Source organism: Cyrtonyx montezumae, unplaced genomic scaffold, assembly GCF_038088225.1.
Source record: "Cyrtonyx montezumae isolate F1298 unplaced genomic scaffold, pur_monq_1.0 scaffold_0, whole genome shotgun sequence".
NCBI classification, from domain to species: domain Eukaryota; kingdom Metazoa; phylum Chordata; class Aves; order Galliformes; family Odontophoridae; genus Cyrtonyx; species Cyrtonyx montezumae.
This window is the reverse complement of record NW_027071824.1, coordinates 41,504,969-41,525,292: the sequence shown is the minus strand read 5'-3', so window position 1 is coordinate 41,525,292 and position 20,324 is coordinate 41,504,969. Positions and strand designations below refer to the sequence as shown.

Sequence of the window (20,324 nt, the reverse complement as noted above, 5' to 3'; positions counted from 1 at the left end):
GAGGGATGCAAGATGTGCATCACCTCTGATTTTTTCGTAGTGTCTTTCTCCCCTAAACTGTTTATCACCATTGTGATCCTGCACTTAAACTTGCATTTCAACACATATTTTTATTTTACTATTGCAATTTTAATCTCTGTGCACTTCAAAAAGTACATATTGCTCGGCATGAGTTTTCCTGTTTCGTGAAGCAGTTCAGTATTTTCTTAGGTCTATTTTCAGTGATACCTTCCATCTGCTTGCAGTTTCAAAGATGTCAAAAACAAGAAGAGTTTTCTTATATCAATGATTTGTACCCAAATGATTACTAGTCAAGAGGATATAAGAGTGAAAGAACTGTCTCAGTTAATGTGATTTGGGGCCCATCTTGCTCAGTAACAGTGCATCAGAAGGCTACATCGTAGATTTAGTGTAGACAGGCATATCATTATCTACATCTCTTTTCAAGTCCTCTAATAGAAGAAGCTTTAAGATGGTATATTAGATGACAATTCTGTTAGCAAATGGATTTCACATCCAGCATCTCTGTCTCTCATCCTCTGTTGTGCACTCATACTTACCCATCAAGTCAGAATAGCTTGAAGAGCAAGCAGAAAGAAAAAAAAAGAGAGAAAAACATGAAAACAGTCTTTCAAGAGATAACATCCTTGATTATAATGAATCACATACAGTCATTCAAAATGGCCTTTTAATTAAAAACTGAAATGTGTATTCCTGTTTGTAGGTGTTTGTTTGTTCAGAATATTGAATCCAGGATAATCCTCTAAGGCATTTTCAGAGGAATGACTGTAGAAGCCAGAGGCCCTAATCCACAAGGAAATTGTGCATGGATTGGTTCATATTTTCACATATCTCACTTCAGAAAAGTATGGAGGGGAGAAATTACCCAACTGGGTGGGGTAAATGAACTTGTTCTTCTAGTATCCAAAAACCTATATTGGGCCTTGGGAGGTGTGCAACAGAGAAGTGTTGTTGGTACATAACTATTGATGGGGAAATTTATGGTTTTGTTCTTGTAAAACAGATATTTGTGTACACAATTCAGAAAGCTCTCATTGGCAGGGGTAAGAAGTGTTCTAAAACAGAGACTCGTTTACTGAGAGGGCCACAGTGGTCCATTTTTTCAGTCCCTTACCATTCACTGCTGCTCATGCTTTGCTTTCCTTTGGGGCAGAGGGAGGCAACAAGGAGGAATTTTTAAGACTTTGGGTTCACCCATCACACAAGACACCTTTCAGTGCTCCTTCACTCATAAGAGAAGATTTTCAAAGAAAACAAAAACTAGATGACTTCTTGTGCTCCCCTTCCTTCTCAGGAAATTTTCCATGATTTCCTCCCAGAAATTCAGGAACACAGATGCCTAAGAGATAAAACATCCCCTAACTCCATGCAGTGCCTTACCCACCAGGCCATCCTCTGCACTTCATCTGCTAGTCTCCACCTTCCTCAGCACTGCCTGTAGGTTATGTGGTTGCCATTTTTACTTTTTTGGTATGTAATTTTTCATACTTTATAATGCATGCTTTAGTTTGATGGTCTCTACAAGTGAAATAAAATGTTGTCTTCACATTCAAAATCCTTCTTACAGTTCTAGTCTTTTCACAAATCTTGCCCAGGATCAGGTTGCTTCTGAAAAATTCCTCTCAGCCCCCTCTCCCCATGGAGACTGGATATTACAAAGCTTGACATATACCCTTATGAACTATGCCACAGATCTCACTGGAACATATGATAAGATATGTAGCCACCTATCTTTTCTAGACAATTCTCTTAAGGCCAGATTTTGCGCTTCGCAAGTGCAAATGGAAGCACCGTCACTGAGGAGGCATAAGAATATGCCATGCTGGGGTGTAGTGTTGTCACCCATTCTGAAAATTCTGTCTTTCAGAATGTAAAGCTCTTGCTCTGATCTTCTAAAAGACATTCCCTCACCTTCTTGAAAGTACACTTATGAACAGAACAAAGTCTATGAACACCAGTGAAAATTACTTCCAGGTTTCAATTGTGCACCTCGATGTACAGCCAAATTTCAGTGTCATGGTTAAACAAGATTGCTCTGCTCCTTGAAAAATGGAGCTCTAAAATTGCTAAGGAGGAGCTCTTGCTGTCTTTGCCATGCCTCAGTACTGCAAAAACATCCTTGCCTAATGACATTTTTCACATTAAATGTGAAAGGCCTCCCAAAATTGTAGATCCCATTAAGTTATATAAAACTAACCTATTTGGATGGTACTTTAAAGAACCCTCAACCTTGCAATTTGAAGTTTGTTAATTCAACATTGAGCTATCCAAAACTTTCTTGTGAACTTCTATTAATCATATAATGAAGACACAAACTGATTTTTCAATGAAGTGACATGTTAACAAGAAGCAGATGAAGCTCATCCAGGGAAGGGCAATAAGGTGAGTAGGTAATTCACAATTCTTCCTTTATTTTTCATTTTGGCATGCCTGTCTTACTGCTGCAGCTTGGTGAAAACAGTGTGAAATAAAGGCCACACAAAGTTGTGTTTGAATAACACAAGAATAATTAACCAGATGAATTCTAGAGGTTTCATATTCAAACCACATGTATGCATGCATTAAACTACGATTCAGTACAAATGCAGAGTGCTAGGAATTTTGTCTTAAAATAAAGAATCTGAGACCATTTTTAACTAAGTAAAATAAGACTTTCCATACTGATTCACAGTGAAACATTGCCATTTCCCAGGTTTATTATTCTGGTTCAAATCCAAGAAAGCATTTAAGCATCTGCTTATTTTTGAGCACTTGATCTAATAGCCACTGCTATCTCCTTTTCCAGAACTAATGACAAAACAATATGAAACCAATGCTGTCACTTCTGTGAAGCGTAAGGCTGAGCCACAGATGCTGTGCAAAATGCAGAAGCTCAAAAATAAAGCACTGCAAACAAATATGATGCGAGGCAATGCTGAGCACGAATGCCTGTTAACGTCAAATTTATGTGCACTATAAATTAATACAATAGCTACATGTTTTGTAGAAGGCTGAAATACTACTCTTACAAAGATACTGATGTGAATTCTAGGCACCCCTGTCTTTCATCAGTTTGTTTTCCAAGTGCAAGGCCATATGGCTTCCAAAACATAGGGGTAACTGACTAAATCCACTGAGAGATAGCATTTACTTTGTGATGGCTCTATTTCCTACAAGGACTTCTTGTTTCTGTTGGGGCATTTAGTAGCCTAGTTTTGGTTCAGGAGCATTTTGTTATGGAGAAATAAAGCAGCCCTATGCAGTCTGGATCATAAACATGACAGGAGACGTGACATCTGTGGTCAGATCTCTGGGCTGTTCAGTATCATGTGTTAAAACTAGCTGTTCTGGGTTTTTTTTAGAGACACATTTAGTAGAAAGACAGAAAAGGTTTTGCATTTCAACATGCTAATTAATCATGTCTTCACTTCGGTAGCCAATTCATCTGAAAATCACAGAAGTAAAGTCCAGTGGTGTAAATTTGTTTCCAGCATGATTCTCAGGACTTCCATGCTCTAGGTCTGGGTTTTGTCTCATCTAATCCAATAAAATATATAAAGAAAGACCACCACATAACATTGAATAAGGATAGTGATAGTTTGAAAAAGAGTCTTATTTCCTTCATTACTGCCACAGATTTCACTTTTCTTGAGAATCCTTTCATGATTCTTCCATCTTCCCTATTGTCCCCAGCACAGGCATAAAACTTTGCATTTGAATGACGCCAACATTTCACAGAAAAAATGTAGACAAAACAGGTGGGTTTCACATGGGAATGTAATTTCACAGTCTAGTGTAGCTGACCACCCTAAAATCCCTCAATAACCACTGAGGAAAGGAGGGCTACTCCAGAGAGGACAGGGAGCAGGGATCTGAAAGTTCTTCCCATAGATGAAGAAAATATTTCCCTCTGCTAATCATCTTTGGAATCCAGCTCAGATATCAATTAAATGTCCAAGCAAGTTGGAAATTCCCCTTCAGGAAACTATTAGCTCAGTTTTAAAGCATCCATTCAACTGATATAAATTAAACTCTGATACACTCAACACAGCAAAGCTTCCCAGCTTTAAACTAGGAACAGCATCTCTCAACTCAAATTAGGGTTTCATCTGTAAAAATTTGCTCTTAAGATTTGCCCTCAGCAGGAGCATGTCTTCACTGATGTTCCTCATGGGGCTGAGAGCCCCACACAGAAAGCTGCATTGAGATAGTGCATCTCAACAGGGCTTGCTGAAAAGTGGGGTCACTGTTCACTCTTGGGAGCACATGTACCAGGGGACAGGAAACTGCAGTGTCTCGTATGGGAGGAATTACAACAATGTAAAACTAGAAACCCAAGAGCATCTTGGTAGCCTGCCATCTTTCCCTGCTCGAAGATTAGATGGGTGTCCAACTCTGGGTCCCACACATCTCATATTTAACTTATTCCACTCTTTAACAGATCTTAACACCAAAGTACTGATAGTTCTACAAGCACCTACTTACAGGAGCTTTGATGAGGCTATAAAAGCCATGTTTATGGCTTTATTGTAAGCTCTGAATCTCCTCCTTGGCCTCTTTATGCATTTATTTGTCCACTACAAAAAATGTAAAAAACACTTCTATATTTTATATCTATCTATGTATGGGATTATCCTTTGTGCCAAGCCCTGAGACCCAGAAGACATTCCTTCAAATGTAGGCACTGGCCTACTCTGGGAGCATTGTGTGTATGCTACTTGGGTTTTGAATGCTCAGGGTCAGGGCACCCCAGTAGCTCCAAGAAGTCTCCCAGGAGAGGATTGTGTGATGGCACTCAAGATCAAAGCTCTGCAAGTTCAGCCCTGGGCTCTGGAGTGCTGTACAAATCTTACCACAGCTCACAGATATGTAGTAATAGAACATTTTGTCTTCCAGTTCCACAGAGAGATAAATACCTATGGATATTATGCATTTACATGGTTTTGAGGATGGATCTTCTCAAGAAAATGCCTCTCAGGCCTCACTGATAGATATTTCCATTGATTTGCATTCACATCTCCCACACAGATGATGCAGTTTGCACCAACTCATTGTCCTGAAGTTCATTGCCCAACTGCCTAAAAGACTTCTCAGTTGTACAGGAAACTGTTACAAGGACTAGCAGAGGAGGAGGAAAGAGCTCTTTTGAGCAAGACACCAGTGCTGTACACCCAATCCAAATACATGCATCCAACACCTGTCTCTCAATTAAATCATTACCCAATCCATAGAAAAAAAATTAAAAAATCCTGTGCATAGCACTGGGCCTCATCTCTTGAACTGCATGCAGGGCTCCTGTGTTACACATAAGAGATGCTGCCCAAGTCCTGTTTTACTTTTACTTTTCACGTGCCATAACAAATTTAGGCCTAGGAAACAGATGCCATTTATGTGCAGACCTAGTTAATGTTACTTTCTTCTCAGCCCAGGGCTTGCTGGAACCTGTCTGGATTTTGCAGGATGAAGAGGATTAGCTCCAGGGCGCATGCATTTCTGTATTAGCGTGCATGGTGCTACAATCATACTTTCACCTACTTACTGGTGAGACCACCCAGTGAAAAGACATGGGCGTATGCTTTCAAAGATCCCTGTGGATATATGAAAAAATGTGGAGGCAAGTTGTCCACACATGTGTGATATTTAGCTTTTGATCCTGGATGATGCAAAAGGAGTAGATGAAGACAGAGGACCAGATCTTTAGTAAACAAGTGCCATCCAACACCCAAACCTGGATATTGTTTGTTAGGTCAGTGAGAGAAGCAGAAGGATTCTTGACACTTTCTGTTTCAGAAGGACCAGAGGTGCTCTACAATTATTAAGATTGAAAACTCTCTTGCATGTGCTCCATCCAACTCCAACAGTCCCACATTCACTGCTTCTTTGTTTTGGAAAGCAAGATTGCTACTCCAGGAGTTTGGCTTTCCTGATTCCTACAGCTCTTCCAGTTTAATCTGTGTTGTATGTGGGCCTGGCCCTGACTAGAAGTCCTCAGTGTTTTCCTTGTGTTAAAATCATTTTGAGGGTCACACCTAGCTGTTAGCTTCAGTGACAAATTGGTGATCTACCTCCGCACTGCACTCATCTCAGTTGCTTGCACTCACAGCTCCCTGTGCAAGGTATGGCAAGACTATTTCTTTGAGGCTCAGATTTCCAGTGGTGCCAGCAGCCTCTGCAAATAGTCATGGAATGGAATGCAGTGCAGAGACAGACCTTCATGTTCCTCACTCATCATGTAGATGGAGATTTCTCCTAGTCTCTGTAAGTATCTTCCATCTTCATATGATCTTTTCAGTGTGCAGAAAAAGTCAACTCAGACAAGGCTACTTGGCAAATAAGATCTCTTTGCTAGTAACTGCCTGTAAATGCCTCTGCAAACACCCCTGAAGAGACAGCATGTGCTGCTCTGCAGCACGACAGAACACTCATTTGTTGCACCTACAAAACAGCCTTATGATGGTGTGAAATTGAGTGTGAACAAGCAGCAGATCCCATTCCATCAAGCATAATAAATCCAAAACAGAGCACCAGAAATTCCCTTTTCATCTTGCCTAAGGGTTAGTGGTACAAACACAGAACACCCCGGAAACAAAAAAGTGATGATGCAGATGTGCACTAATCTGTGAATTCTTTTATAATGCAAAAATGGCTTTTATCTCTCACTCTCTACTTATGAGTACTCATCAGTGTGTTGCCTGAGTGCTTTGGTAAATGGCAATGAATACATTTAGTGTATGTTTCATTCATTAAAAATCCATCTACTTCATGTAATTTGAGAATAAATGAGAACTAATGGAAAAATACAGCAGCATTTAGAAATGTTTGCTGTGCACATTTGAACAGTAACTAGCTCTTTGACTAGAATCCCAGAAAAGTAAAATGGAAAAATAATTTATAAAAAGATTATAGAGCTCAGGTTGTATGATCTGACATAAGAAGGGTGTACCATTTTCCTAGTGGCACTACACAGATTCTCCTTTAATCACAGAATCACAGAACTATAGGTGTTGGAAGGGACCTCTAGGGATCATCAAGTCCAACCCCCTGCCAAAGCAGCTCCCTAGCCCAGGTTGCACAGGTAGGCATCCAGGTGGGTCTTGAACATCTCCAGAGAAGGAGACTCCACCACCTCTCTGTGCAGCCTGTGCCAGTGCTCCGTCACTGCACTGTGAAGAAGTTTGCATGCACATTTGTGCAGAAATTCCTATGCATCAGTTTTTGGCCATTTCCCCTCATCCTATCACTACACACTGCAGAGAAGAGTCCAGCCTCGTCCCTTTGTCTCCTGCACCTCAGATATCTGTAGACGTGGATCAGATCCCTTGTGAGTCTTCTTTTTTCAAGGCTGAACAGACCCAGCCTTTCCTTGTAAGAAAGGTGCTCCACACCCTTTATCATCTTTGTAGCCCTCCACTGAACTCTTTCTAGGAGATCCCTGTCTTTTTTGTACCAGGGAGCCCAGAAAATGGACACAATACTCCAGGTGAGGCCTCACCAGGGCAGAGTAGAGGGGGAGAATCACCTTCCTTGACCTTCTGGCCACACTCTTTTCAATGCACCCCAGGATCCCGTTGTCCTTCTTGGCCACCAGGGCACACTGCTGGCTCATGGCCAGCCTGTCATCCACCAGGACACCCAGGTCTCTCTCCTCAGAGCTCCTCCCCAGCAGGTCATGCCCCAGCCTGTACTGGTGCATGTGGTTATTCCTCCCTAAGTGCAAGACTCTACACTTGCTCTTGTTAAACCACATCTGGTTCCTTTCTGCCCAGCTCTCCAGCCTGTCCAGGTCTCGCTGAATGGCAGCACAGCCTTCTGGCATGTCAGCCATTCGTCCCAGCTTTGTATCATCAGCAAACTTGCTGAGGGTGGACTCTATCTTCTCATCAAGGTCATTGATGAAGATGTTGAGTAGGACTGGACACAGCACCAACCCCTGAGGAGCACCTAAGATCCCTGCAGAAGGTAGCACAGCAAGGATACAAAGTGGCTGATTTTGTTTCAGAAATTGAAACAGGGTGGAGAAAGAGCGCAAGACCTCCCTGGTATTTGTCCAAAACAGCCTGATGGGATCACACATCCCTAGTACAGCCAGCATGTATAAGAGACCATAACACAGAAAATCCAGAGGTGTGGGTTGGCAGTAATTCTGCCTACAAAGAGTCAGCATCCAGCTGAGGCTCAATGAGCAGTGGAAGCAGTGCCACAGCCTTGATGCCTCTTCCTTCTGCAGAACAGGTGATGGCAAACAATCTGGTCTAAGCCACAAATCAGGCTGAGATTAATAAAAAAAAAACATGTTAAAACTTGTTAACTTTATAGAGGCTAACAGACCCACTTTTTCTTTAAACTAAGAAAGACACACTAAAGATAAGAAATCTAGGCTTTTAAAATATATCCTGGCATTTGGACTCAAAGCAGATGTTGAAGGCCGCATATGAGATAGAAATCATAGCCTCCTCCCCAACCCAGCCTATGCAACCACAAGAGAACCGCTGCAAATTCCAACTTCTTGACTGCCTTACCATTGCATTTTCTATACATAGCTAGTTTAGAATGAGCACTGTATTTTTGTGTGCCTGCACTTAGAAATGTCTGTATCTTTCCTGGACCTTCACTTCATTTTGCTTCACCTTGCTTTGCTTCACTTGGTGCCTGCTTTTCCCTGTTTGCTGTTTGAGAGCACCTTCTGAGTAAAGAAAGAGGTCAGGAAACAAACAATAGCCTCATAGGCTTCTCAGATTAGCCTGGCAACACACCTCAGTTTCCATAACCATCAGGAAAGTGGGCATTGTTATCAATAGTGTCACGCCAGACCAGCCCAAATGACCAGGAACCCAGTAACAGCCAGGTCAACAGGAAAGTAGCTTACAGCAGCAGTTCAAGCCTGAATCTGTATCACTGCCCTAAGGATCGTTAACTCTGTGTTTGAAACACCTGAGAAAAAGCTCAAGTAACATTTCTTTTCAGGACTGCAGCCCTGGTTTTGAACTTGTGTCACTGAACACAGAGTCTAGCCCTCACAGAGTCTGTAAGAGAGGGAACAGCACTACAATAACAAGGCCAAGCTCGCTGCCCTGGCAATGAATATTTATCTCACATGGCTCTCCCAGTGAGCAATGTTTAAAATAAATAAATACTGCAGGGGAGCTGCTGTTACTGTAATTGTTAGGCTTTATTCAGTGCAGAAGAAGTACAGTGTGTTTGCAAGTCAGGTTTGAGCCAGAGCACAGGAGCACACAGAGTCAGTTAATAAACAATGAACTCTGTGTATGTGTTTTCTGCAGCATGGCTTTAAAAAATCAGCCCTTTCAAATACAGTAATATGCAAGTGCTATTGAAACAAATTAAAATAAAACAGAATAAAGAGATGTGGATCCTGGTACCTGGGACTGGCAGAAATGTTCTCCTCAGGAGAAGGTTGTAAGGTAACCTCCCTTCATGTTCCTCCATTTGTGCTGTTTCAGTATGGGCAGTAATGGTGATTCTGCTAAAGTGTGCTCACTATGATGCTTTGAATTTCTTCACTATCTCTGAAGACTGTTAAGCAGTCAGGAGGACAGATCCTCAATTGGACTAAGGCATGTTGCCTTTTCATTGATTTGGTGGTGCCTGATCATGCAGATGCCGAGAGCTATTCGCTGTATGTATGGGTTAGCAGCAGCAAATAACTACATATCAACCTTCCCAGTATAAAGAAACATCAGAACATGAAGGGAGCCCTGCAACTTTTCTGTACAAGGTTTATATCAGTTCCTAGCTTCACTGAAGATGAACAATTAATTTCACTGAATTGAAGGAAGATAAATCCAATAATTTCAAATGGGTGAAACCTCTTTGTAAAGGGTATACTGTAGGCCCATCAGAGCAGTGCGTAACAATACCAATGAATGTTAGCAGAAAACACTGTTTTGCTTACATGGGAAACTGCCTGTGGGCTTGTCATTCAAGCACTTAATTTGCTTGTAAATAAATAATAACAAAGAATCAGAGAAAAGAAACACTTACTTGGTCCAAGACCTATGGAAAATGCAGCAACATAAGCAAGCAGGCTGGCCAGAGAGATCCATTTCAGGACAGCTGGAACATCCCCACTCTCTATGTGAGACCCCATCATGCTTTTGCCTACTGCTGGGGTAGTCCTGTTCAGTTCTCCTGTCCTGGTGACATCAAGGTTCCTTTGTAAGTCAAATAAGAGTCTTTCTGGTAAAGTCATACTAGAAAAGAGATCCTTGAGACTCCCATTGGTGACACCAGTGAGGTTTCCTGGTCTCTGATAGGTATCCTCTGGAGACTGGCTTCTACAGATGTTGGTGAAATTCATGTGTATGTTACGGTTCACTAAGCCCATAGTGACCAGTGATACTGCCATAACAGAAGAGCCAATACACAGAAAAGTTTTACTTCCAACTTTATCCACAAAAACTGTGGCTGGAACTGTGCTGACCACTTTAACCACTCCAACTCCAGTAGAAGCCAAGCTGGCGGCTTCATTGCTCTGAAATCCAACTGACTTCAAAACAGTTGATGCATAAAATAAAATGTTGGGTTGCCCAGTTGTTTGCACAAAAAAGACAAGTGTGAGCCCTACCAGCATTCGGGCCCTCATGTTGTTCTTTGAACGAAACAGGTCCATGAAACTATACTGATGTTCATCTTTCAGGGAAGACTTGATCACAGTGAGTTCTTTGGTAGCATCTGAAGTTTCCCGTAACCTCTCCAGTATTTTTCTTGCAGCTTCGTCATTATTTTTCATGACAAGAAAACGAGGACTTGGAGGAAGGAAATACATGGCAATAGCCTGCAAGGCACCTAACGGAATTACAAGGCCAAACATATACTTCCAGCCATGAGATACGCTGGCAAATGCATAATTTGAAATATAGGCAAAGAGAATGCCTATCACAATCATGAGTTCATTTAACGAAACGAGAAGGCCTCTTCTGTGCTGTGGGGCAATCTCAGCAATATACACACACGTTGCAATCGATGACAATGATATGGAAATACCTATGGCAATTCGTCCCACAATAAGTATTCCATAGGATTCATGGGGCAGTAGAATTAGACTTCCCAACACAAGTAGAGATGATGCAATAATAATAGCAAATCTCCTTCCAAAACGATCTATCAGGAATCCACCAGTAAGTGATGCAAACAAGGCCCCAAAAAGAAGGGAACTCACAACAATTTCCTGTTCTTTGCAAGAGAGCGCTAATACACTACTCATCTGAAGAAGAGCTCCAGAGATAAGGCCCAACTCATAACCCATTAGAAGTCCACTTACAGCAGCAATGGCAGAAGATAGTAAAGTAAATGTTCCACAGCCTGAAATAAGAGGGAAAAAGAAAGTGTGATTTCTGCAACACTCACAACCAGTAATAAGCTCATAAGATATAACCAGTACTAAACATTTTTATTTTATAACTTTTAGCCAAAACAATTAGGTACAAACAAACCCAGAAGCAGTAGTTGTACACAATGCTATATATATGTGCGTGTGTAATTTGTAATTCACTTCCTTCAATTTCAGTGCTTTTGGGTTTCTGATATCCCTACTCTGATTGAGCCCTAAATAATCTAACTTTCTGCAGAATACCTTTGCAAAAGGCACATCCTTTTGATGGGAAAACAATTTTTGCTTTGTGACACTCTCAAGATGAGGAAAGTAATAACAGTCCAGGCAAATCGTTTCAACCTTGATTTGAATAAGTAATAAAATAAACCCTCACCACTTTTCCATTCCTTTGTTTCACCTAGAGATGCAATGACAGCTGCTGGCGTCAGTGTTTTTTCTTTCCCATATGAAGCTTAATGCACACAGCTAGTATATTCGAGGGAAACCAGCCTCTGAGGTATAAATTAACAGACTTTAAGGGCTTTGCTCATCATTTCTTTGGAATATCAGGAACAGATATTTCACATATTTAGGACAACCTCAATGTTAGGAATAAAAAACAGATGGCAAAAACATAAACCAAGTGGAGATCATATGCCTTTGAACCTCCTCTTTAAAATAAACTCATTTTATGCAACTACGATTCATTGTTTATTGTTGCAAGATAGATTTCATTGATCGTGTTCTGCTAACTGTGAAGCCTTTTGCACCCTAGACTTTGAGGAATGTTTCAGTTTGCTGTTGTTGGTCTTGTTTATTCTCCCAGCATGATTTTCCCCTCACCATGATGTTGGCTGTAACACTAGGAAAAGAGTAAATTGACTTCTGATTTCCTGCTTAGCTCAAGAAATTGCATGTGCCTGAGGAGAAGTAGTTTTTGCAGCATAATGGAGTCCGTATTTTAGTTAATTCTCCTGCTACATGGCCTAACTTAAAATTATACACAGACTGTTTATTTTTAGCTTATTTTTCTAAGGCGTTAAGGTTCTCTGTTCATGCTGACTGCCTGAAGTTCTTTGCCAATAATTTTGAATGCATTGGTGAGAATTAGCCTCAATTGACAGGGTTTATTACATTTCTGAGGAAAATCAGGTGAGTGGAGGAGGAGAGCAGCCCCAGCAGGATGTTTGCTCTACTAAAACAAATAATGCCAGAGCCCAGGCCCCAACGCTGGAAGGGGGCCATGGATCCTATTAAATTGCTGGCACAGACTCTGGCATAGTTTTGCCCTATGCCACCTTGAACGTTGCTAACAATTCCTGGATGTGGCCTGGCGGCACAAAGCCAGCATCACACCCTGCAGCCAGCCCACAGGAGTCTTAGTTATTTAAGAGTGTAGAATAGTTTAGGTGTCCGAGTACAAGCCATGCCGCCAGGGCCAGGAGATACGTGTAAGCCTGTTAAATGTGTTAAAACAGCTACTGTGTGTCAGTTCTCCTCCCTGGCCACTGGTTTCCTTTCCTTTCTGCCATGCAGAAGCTCAGAGGCAGCAGCTCCATACCAATGAACATACCCAGTGCACCTTAGCCTGCTCTTCACAGCATGCTGGCAGGCTGCAGGTAGAATAACAGAATCACCAAGGTTGGAAATTACCTCCATCCACCTGTCACCAGTATTTCCCACTAAATCATGTCCCTTAGGATAACCTCTAAATGTTTCTTGCACGCCTCCAGGATCAGTGACTCCACCTCCCTGGGCAGTCTGTTTCAGTACCTGACCACTCTTCTGGAGAAGTATTTCCCAACATTCAGCCTGAATGTCCCCTGGCACAACTTGAGGCCATTCCCTCCTGTCCTATCCCTAGTTACGTGGGAAAAGAGGTTGACTCCCACCTCAGTACAACCTCCCTTCAGGTAGATGTAGAGAGCAAAAAGGTCACCCCTGAGCCTCCTCTTCTGCAGAATGAACAATCACATCTCCCTCAGCCTCTCCTCATAAGACTTGTGCTCCAGACCCTTCACCAGCTTTGTCGCCCCTCTCAGAACATGCTCCAAGGCTTTCCAGTGTCTTTCTTGTAGTGAGGGACCCAAAATTGAACACAGTACTCAAGATGTGAACTCACCAGAGCTGAGTACAGAGGGATGATTATTTCCCTGCTCCTGCTGGCAACACTATTTTCTGATACAAGTCAGCTAGTAAAGAGACAAGCAAAAACTGCATGGTTGTGCATGCGCACTGATTGCAGAGTTAGAAACATAGAATGATAGAATGATTTAGGCTGGAAAGGACCTCAAAGATCATCTAGTTCCAAACCCTCTGCCACAGGCAGGGTACCCAATCACTAAATCAGGCTGCTCAGAGCCCCATCTCAGCCTGGCCTTGAACACCTTGAGGGATGGGCATCCACAGCCTCTCTGGGCAATGGGTCACGTACATGAGTTGTGTAAAGTTATGCATGAAATATTCATTTTATTGTTGCAAAACCTTATCTCTCCATTCCTCCCTGCTCTTTTCCAGTTTTGTCTTGCTTGCTGACTTTATATATTACTAGCTCTGGAAAACATACCCTTTCAATAAATCTTGACTGAAAATCAGGGCTGATGATACAACACTGTTGTGCTGAATGAATGAGGTTGGGTATCAGAAGTAGACTGTTAATTTTTTCACAGTGCTCTGCCCAGACTACTTCTCAGTGCTGACATTTGTGTTTGCTTCGATAACCCTGTATTTTACAACATTGGCCCATGAAGATTTAATCTAAGATTTTGGTTTATTTATATAGTTTGAAGCCAAAAGGAATCACTGTGGTCTAACAGGAACCATGAAACATACCACTTTAGACACAATTAAATGACTTCTTATTTTAATTAGATCATTGAGATATTAAGCTTTGGTTTAACAATTGCTAGTGGTTGAAAATCAAAGTCTTTAAGTCATACATTGTTCCTACGGTTAATTGCTTTAATTATAATTATATGTAATTTATTTCTAGCCATAATTTCTGCTTCTTCAGCTTAGAGCCATCAGATCTCATTCTCCATTTGCCTTCACTTAGCCTTGTTCAGTAAGTACAAAAGTATATCCTGTCATCAAGTCATCCAACAGATATCTCCTGGATAATCTACTTAGCCTGTGAGTCTTTAAAAGTTTCCCAGTCTCTAAAGCATTCAAAGCCCAGTTCATTGAACTCTCTCCAGATTGTCAACTTCTTTAATAAATTGTGAACAGGACCTAGTACTTCTGTAGTGGTTGCACTGTGACAAAAGGGAGTCCTCTATAACTGTGCTGCCCAATGCAGATTTCTCTCTGTGCCTATCAAATGATTGTCACAGTGGTGTACAGGAACTCGTCTTCAGCTGGTTACTCTCCAGCACAACCCATTTCTTTACTGATCGAGTTCTCTCTGAGGCACTCAGTGCCTTTCCTTTACACATGGCTTGATGTCTTCCATCCTAACTATTACATTTGGCTGAGTTAAAGGACACAGTATGGGTTCAAGTTCCCTAACTGTGAGAAATTAACAGTATCTCTAGATTTCTTCTGTTATTAATGAAAAATAGGCACTTCTAGATGTTTGAAATAGGTAAGATGCCTATTTCTCTCCACTAACTATAAAAGGAGTCTGTGTTGCTTGCTCAGATGCAGATCCCTAAAGCTGTCTGTGAGGAGCCCTGGACATGATATTCACTTGCAGACAACAGGCCAGGCCACCCAAATTTCCTTAAATCAATGATATATCCCATTTATTAATTACCCATCACCTTTATCACCCACAAATGTTATTATCTTTTTCCAGGCAACTGAGAAAAGTGTTAAGCAACTGGAACAGAAACTGAGTTTAAGGATCTCCAGCAGAAACAAAGCAGCCTGGGCAGTGTCTCGTATTTATGCTTTGAACAATGTGTTCTGCACAGCTTTTAATTATTTAAATGTACAAACGTCTCTTTGGTATGGTTCCAGTTTCTTATTCAAAATGGCAGTGCCAAGACAAATATCTTAAAGGAGTCTGCCACTAGCACTGTTCTTCACATCCCAGACTATCCTCTCCTCAACCCCTGGTCCCTTAGAGCAGTGCAATGGAGGTGGATATTTTTTTTTAAATCAGAGAAACTGCATAATCTGAAGATGGAGCTTGGACACTTGGAAGTTGCTAGAGAAGAAATATATGAATGACTCTAGATCATATACATGTTTTGTATCCCCAAGTAAAGCAGCATCATAAAAGTATCCACATTTGTTTTTCACTGTGTCAGCTGGCACCCTCGCTGGCCTGCTGGTGACAAATGCCTGCGGTAGTTTAGAGTTAGCTGTAGGATGCATCTAAAGCAGACCTCTGGGTAGAAAGAAGGTTCTAATGCATGGATTTCCAACCTTTTAGCTTGCCTGGACTGCACTGAGTAAAGAGGAATTGTCTTGGTCTGGATATACATAATTTGCTCTGAAAGTAATGCCTCCTATTTGTTTCTATGGAAACAGTAATAGATACAAAGTACACAGTAACACTACCTGATAGAGCAAGTACTCAGCTACAAAAAAAAATTATTTTTCCACAGTCACCACCATTAGCTATGCATTTTTACCAACGGTGAACAAGAGCGTGCATGCTGCGTTCATAAATATCTGCAACAGCAGAGATGATGCACTGTCATCACTGCAGAAATGCACCCCCACCACCTCACTGTGTTCACATTCACTGTTTGGTCTCCATCAATTTTCAGTAAGCAGCAACGAACGTCAGTGGGTGCCATTTCTGCTGCAAGGGGGAATTCGATGACACACCTTCATAAGTGCTTCCATGTCAGAAAACATTTTGTCAGACTGTTCCTCTGCGGCCATCTGTCACACGGCAACAAAATGCAATGGAATACTGGTTGGAAAGATTCAATCTCTACTGCAATACCACCAACATCCACTTCTGATTTTGTGGGCCAACAAAATAAAATAGGAGGCATTACTTTCAGAGCAGCCCTCCTAAAATGTACAATACTGTTAATATATAAGTAATAAAACAGTTTAATTTTTAATATTTTTCTCAAAACATTAGAAAAGAGAGAAACCAAAACACAGAACTAATGAAAACTAATGCATCATTCTGGATCAATGGTTAAAATTCTTAGTAAGCTCTCAGGGTGAACAACAAAGAACTGTGTTGAAATTTTATTCTTCCTATACTTCAGCAGATTTTTTTTGACAATTTTTTCACAAATGTGCATGCTGCCAAAAAGCAATGACATGAATAAGGTGCAGTAGTGAAGGAAAGGATATTTTTCGCTGCTAAGAGAGCTTTATTCCTTTATTCCTAAAATGTTTATTCCTCTCATTTTAGGAGATGCCTGCAAAACGCAACCCAGGGGAAAATCTGCTTTACTGATTGCTTCCAGAGAAGAGAGAAGTTTCTTCTCCTGCTTGCATCAAGCCCTGTGGCTAACCAGTGTGTGGCTGGTATGTGACAAGTGATTAGAAAGTCTCTTGTTTAGTTTTCCCATATAAACAAAATGCTTTTTCATAACTGTTACTTAGGTCAAAAGCAGCACTACTTGGCAAACAAACTTATCTTCAAGAACATTTTCTGGAACTGCTTACACTTTGTTCCTGAAAAAGAGACTGAGAACAGTTGCAGTTTAGCTGAGCGTGCAGCTGATTGGACAGGATGGGGCCAAGTTAGTAAGGGTGTGCCCCATACTACTTATATTCAAGCACAAACTTGGGAAAATACACTTTCCAAAAGCAAAATACTCAGTCTATTCATGTATTTCATTGGCATCATGGATAAATGACCCGAGCCAAGGACATCTACTTTTATACATGATAAATCTTAAAACTACAGTTTTTGTATCTGAATATTTTAAGCAATTTTTAAGAACTGTTTTTTTTTTTCTTTCTTCATCTGGGTGCTGATTGGCATTTTTGCCTTGATGATGAAATATTGTTCAGAGTTCCCCAAATTGTCATCAGAGCAGCATTTTGCTAGCATGTAGCATATGGAGCACGTGGTTCTGTAGCATAAATATTTGATAGCATATGTTGGGAATCACTGCATAATTAAATCGTTTTGTTTCTTGTCAAAGATGACTACCCCATTTTCATGCCAACATGATCTTTACTGCACTGTCATAGTTATTTTCTGTCTCATATAGACACGCAGTATAAAGAGATATCTTTTACCCCACTGATGTGTTTTAATGCCTGAAATTTCTTTAGAATCAGTGCTTGCCCAATAGGTACACTACTTGTATGAGCATGTCAGATAACTTGGAACTAACCATCTATCTAGAAGTTTGGCATGAGATGTGAAATCATTACCCTACAAAACCCTATGGGAAGAAATAAACTGCTGCTTTGGGACGAAGTTATGTTGTTACAAGCAGAGCCAGACAATCTCATAAAATATTAGTTTTACCCTAAAATAGCATCAGGGCCAGGTAGTGTCGTAACCCTTTCACAAACAACTCTTGCCACCTGAGTATGAAAAACAAACTCAGAGCAATTTTTAATATTTTTTTTTTTTTGTAAATTAAAGTAAAAAAGGAGGGAGAAGGAAGCAATTGTACTGCACATTTTCATGCATCTTCATTCCTACAATGGTAGGAAGTATTGTGTGCTTTATACATTGTAAGCTTGGTTAATGTATTGTGTGAGTAATATTGATATTTCATGAACAAATCATCCTGGAATCAATGGAAAGAGTGCAATGCAGAGCCTGGACACCTTTCTTAGTGCTCTGACATGCATTTTCATTATGCCAACAGGCAGCCTGGCTCTTCATTACATTAAATGAGATCTGGTGTTTTGTTATATTCTAGTAAGAATCAGAAATTTTAATTCCTAGCAAGGTGATTGTGAATTTCTCAGGTTACTGCTTTAATTTCTGAGGGAAAGGCCAAGCGTGTAGTTTACTCATACACTTTTAAATATAGCTCTCATGCTGTAATGGCTTCAGTCTCAGCTTATTATAACTGCTGTGCTTCCCTTTGATAATGCCATACTGTAACAATGTGTATTGCTCCCCCATACCCTAGGGTAATGTTAAATACATCTGCCTGCCGACTGGCTTTCTGTTCCTCATTAACCTCTATTTCCTCTGCGCCCAGCTGTCAATAGAAGCTGCTCAACTGACTGTTGCTGTGCTCCAACAAAGCATTTGTGCCTGTGGTATATGAGAATGCATGGGTCACTCAGCTCATTCACTTTTAAGTGAACAAAAAAAGTCATTTCTGGCTTGCAGTGGTGCTTTTCCATTTGGACATAGCTGCCTTGTGTATGAGAAAAGTCACATTTGTGGACCATTTTCACTAGAGATTTGAGATGCAAAACCATGTGTGCCTTATAAACACAGGCTAGGTGGGACAGCAAAGATGAAGACCTATGAAATTCATCTACAGCACTTGAAAATCTTTTTCAGAAGAAATTCTGCAGTTAATTTCCCTGGGTGTCAGCATGGAAATGCTGCTTCACCATGAAATACTTGGGTATAAGAGACAGGAGGGAGCCCCTGGCACCCTATCCCAAGAACTTCCCCTGCATGAGCAAGTGAGATTCTTACATATCTTTCCTGGACTTCTGCTCCTGGGGATGCATCAAGAATGCATGGGTTGGAGCACCACTCCTATCTTGAATGCAGTGGGTCCCCTGATTACTCAGATAACTGATCCTCATAAAAGAAAGGGATTTACACAGCAGACAACTCATGCACAAACAATAGCACTTGAGGGAAAAGTATTGCATATGCCACCAATCAAAACTGCAGTGTTTCCCTCCTCACTTGTTCTTCCCCCACTGGGCCAGCGTGTGCCCAAATCCACGGATGCTGCTGCAGGCTTCCCACAACCCTGCAAGCTGCACACATGCTGCTGAACAGCAACAGCTGGCACCCGGCCCCGCCACCTTACCTGCTGCAGCCGGCAGCTGGTGGAGTTGCCCGCTGCCTCTGCCTCCCTCCTCATCCTCCCCTGCTCTCATCGCCTGGCACTGCTGGCCCAGCTCCTCTGCACTCTGCCCGGGTGCCATCGTCGCCTCAGCTGTGAGCCCCTCACAGGGTGGCTGTCCACTCCAGGAGGGCCAGGAAAGCCCAGCTGATTTTACTCATTGCAACAAGTTGTTGAAGCTGGCTGAAACCAAATGCAGACCGCAAAGTGGTTTGTGCACAACTTTGTTGCTATTTCAGAAGGCTTTGCCCTTTCCAGTGACACAGGCTGTTGCTATTCTTGGGAGCCTATTGCAGGCGAGGGGAGGGACATCTGTCGGAAGCATTGCTGTTGCCTCTTAACAAATAGTTGGAGACATCAAACGTTCATGCACAGCACGGTGCGCATTCCTTACCCACTAGCTTAAGGGATCTCTCTTTTTCTTTTCTCCCTCATGCTCCTACACATGTTTTTTTAGCAGAGAAGGCACATGGAGGGGAGGATTTGGAGTGTGTGCTGTGTCAGCTGAATTGTAAGCACAGAGCACACACACATGCAGTGACACTTCATTCTTGTGAGGCGTAAGCAAGTTGTGCTGAGAAACAGCAGAGAGGAAAGAAATCTATGTCATTCCTCTGCACTCCAGGAAAGTAAGAGGCAGGACTTTTTCATGGCATAGATGCACCTGCTATTATACAACCAAATACAAGGGCAAGCCAATATCTCTCCTGTAGCATTTATGGAAAAGTCGAGATTGTCTCAGTTACATGTAGACAAAGGCTGGATTTTGAGAGCTAATGGTGTTGCTCCATGACTACCAGCTTCAGCAGAGGCAGTAGCCAGGGGTGGACCACATCAGCAAGGAAGGCTACAGCAGGGGCACGTGAACCATCTATGTGGGCTGCCCGCTTCATCCTGGTGCTGGCCCTGCTTGTGGTGCAGAAGCCTTTGCACGCTCTCAGCAAACCCATTGGGCTCAGCATGGCGAATTGTCCAAGTTAACCCCAGTGGGAACTGCTGTTTTATAATTTGGCAGCACTGCAGGCTCTTTGTTTGTTCTCTTTCTTTCATGACTCGCTGTTTTGTCT

At 41.7% G+C, this 20,324-nt stretch overlaps 1 protein-coding gene across 2 annotated transcripts in view; it reads right to left on the bottom strand.

Annotated features, from left to right (window-relative positions):
* Window positions 1–19,471, bottom strand: part of SLC2A12 (solute carrier family 2 member 12) — a 28,835-nt gene extending 9,364 nt beyond the window's left edge. For both annotated transcript variants that reach the window (XM_065733614.1, XM_065733622.1), the window contains exons 1-2: window positions 19,222–19,471; window positions 10,003–11,322 (exon numbers count right to left, since the gene is read on the bottom strand). In XM_065733614.1, the coding sequence (XP_065589686.1) occupies window positions 10,003–11,322; window positions 19,222–19,339 (1,438 nt within the window). In that variant the 5' untranslated portion in view covers window positions 19,340–19,471. The remainder of the gene's footprint in view (window positions 1–10,002; window positions 11,323–19,221) is intronic.
* Between the last annotated feature and the right edge of the window lie 853 nt (window positions 19,472–20,324).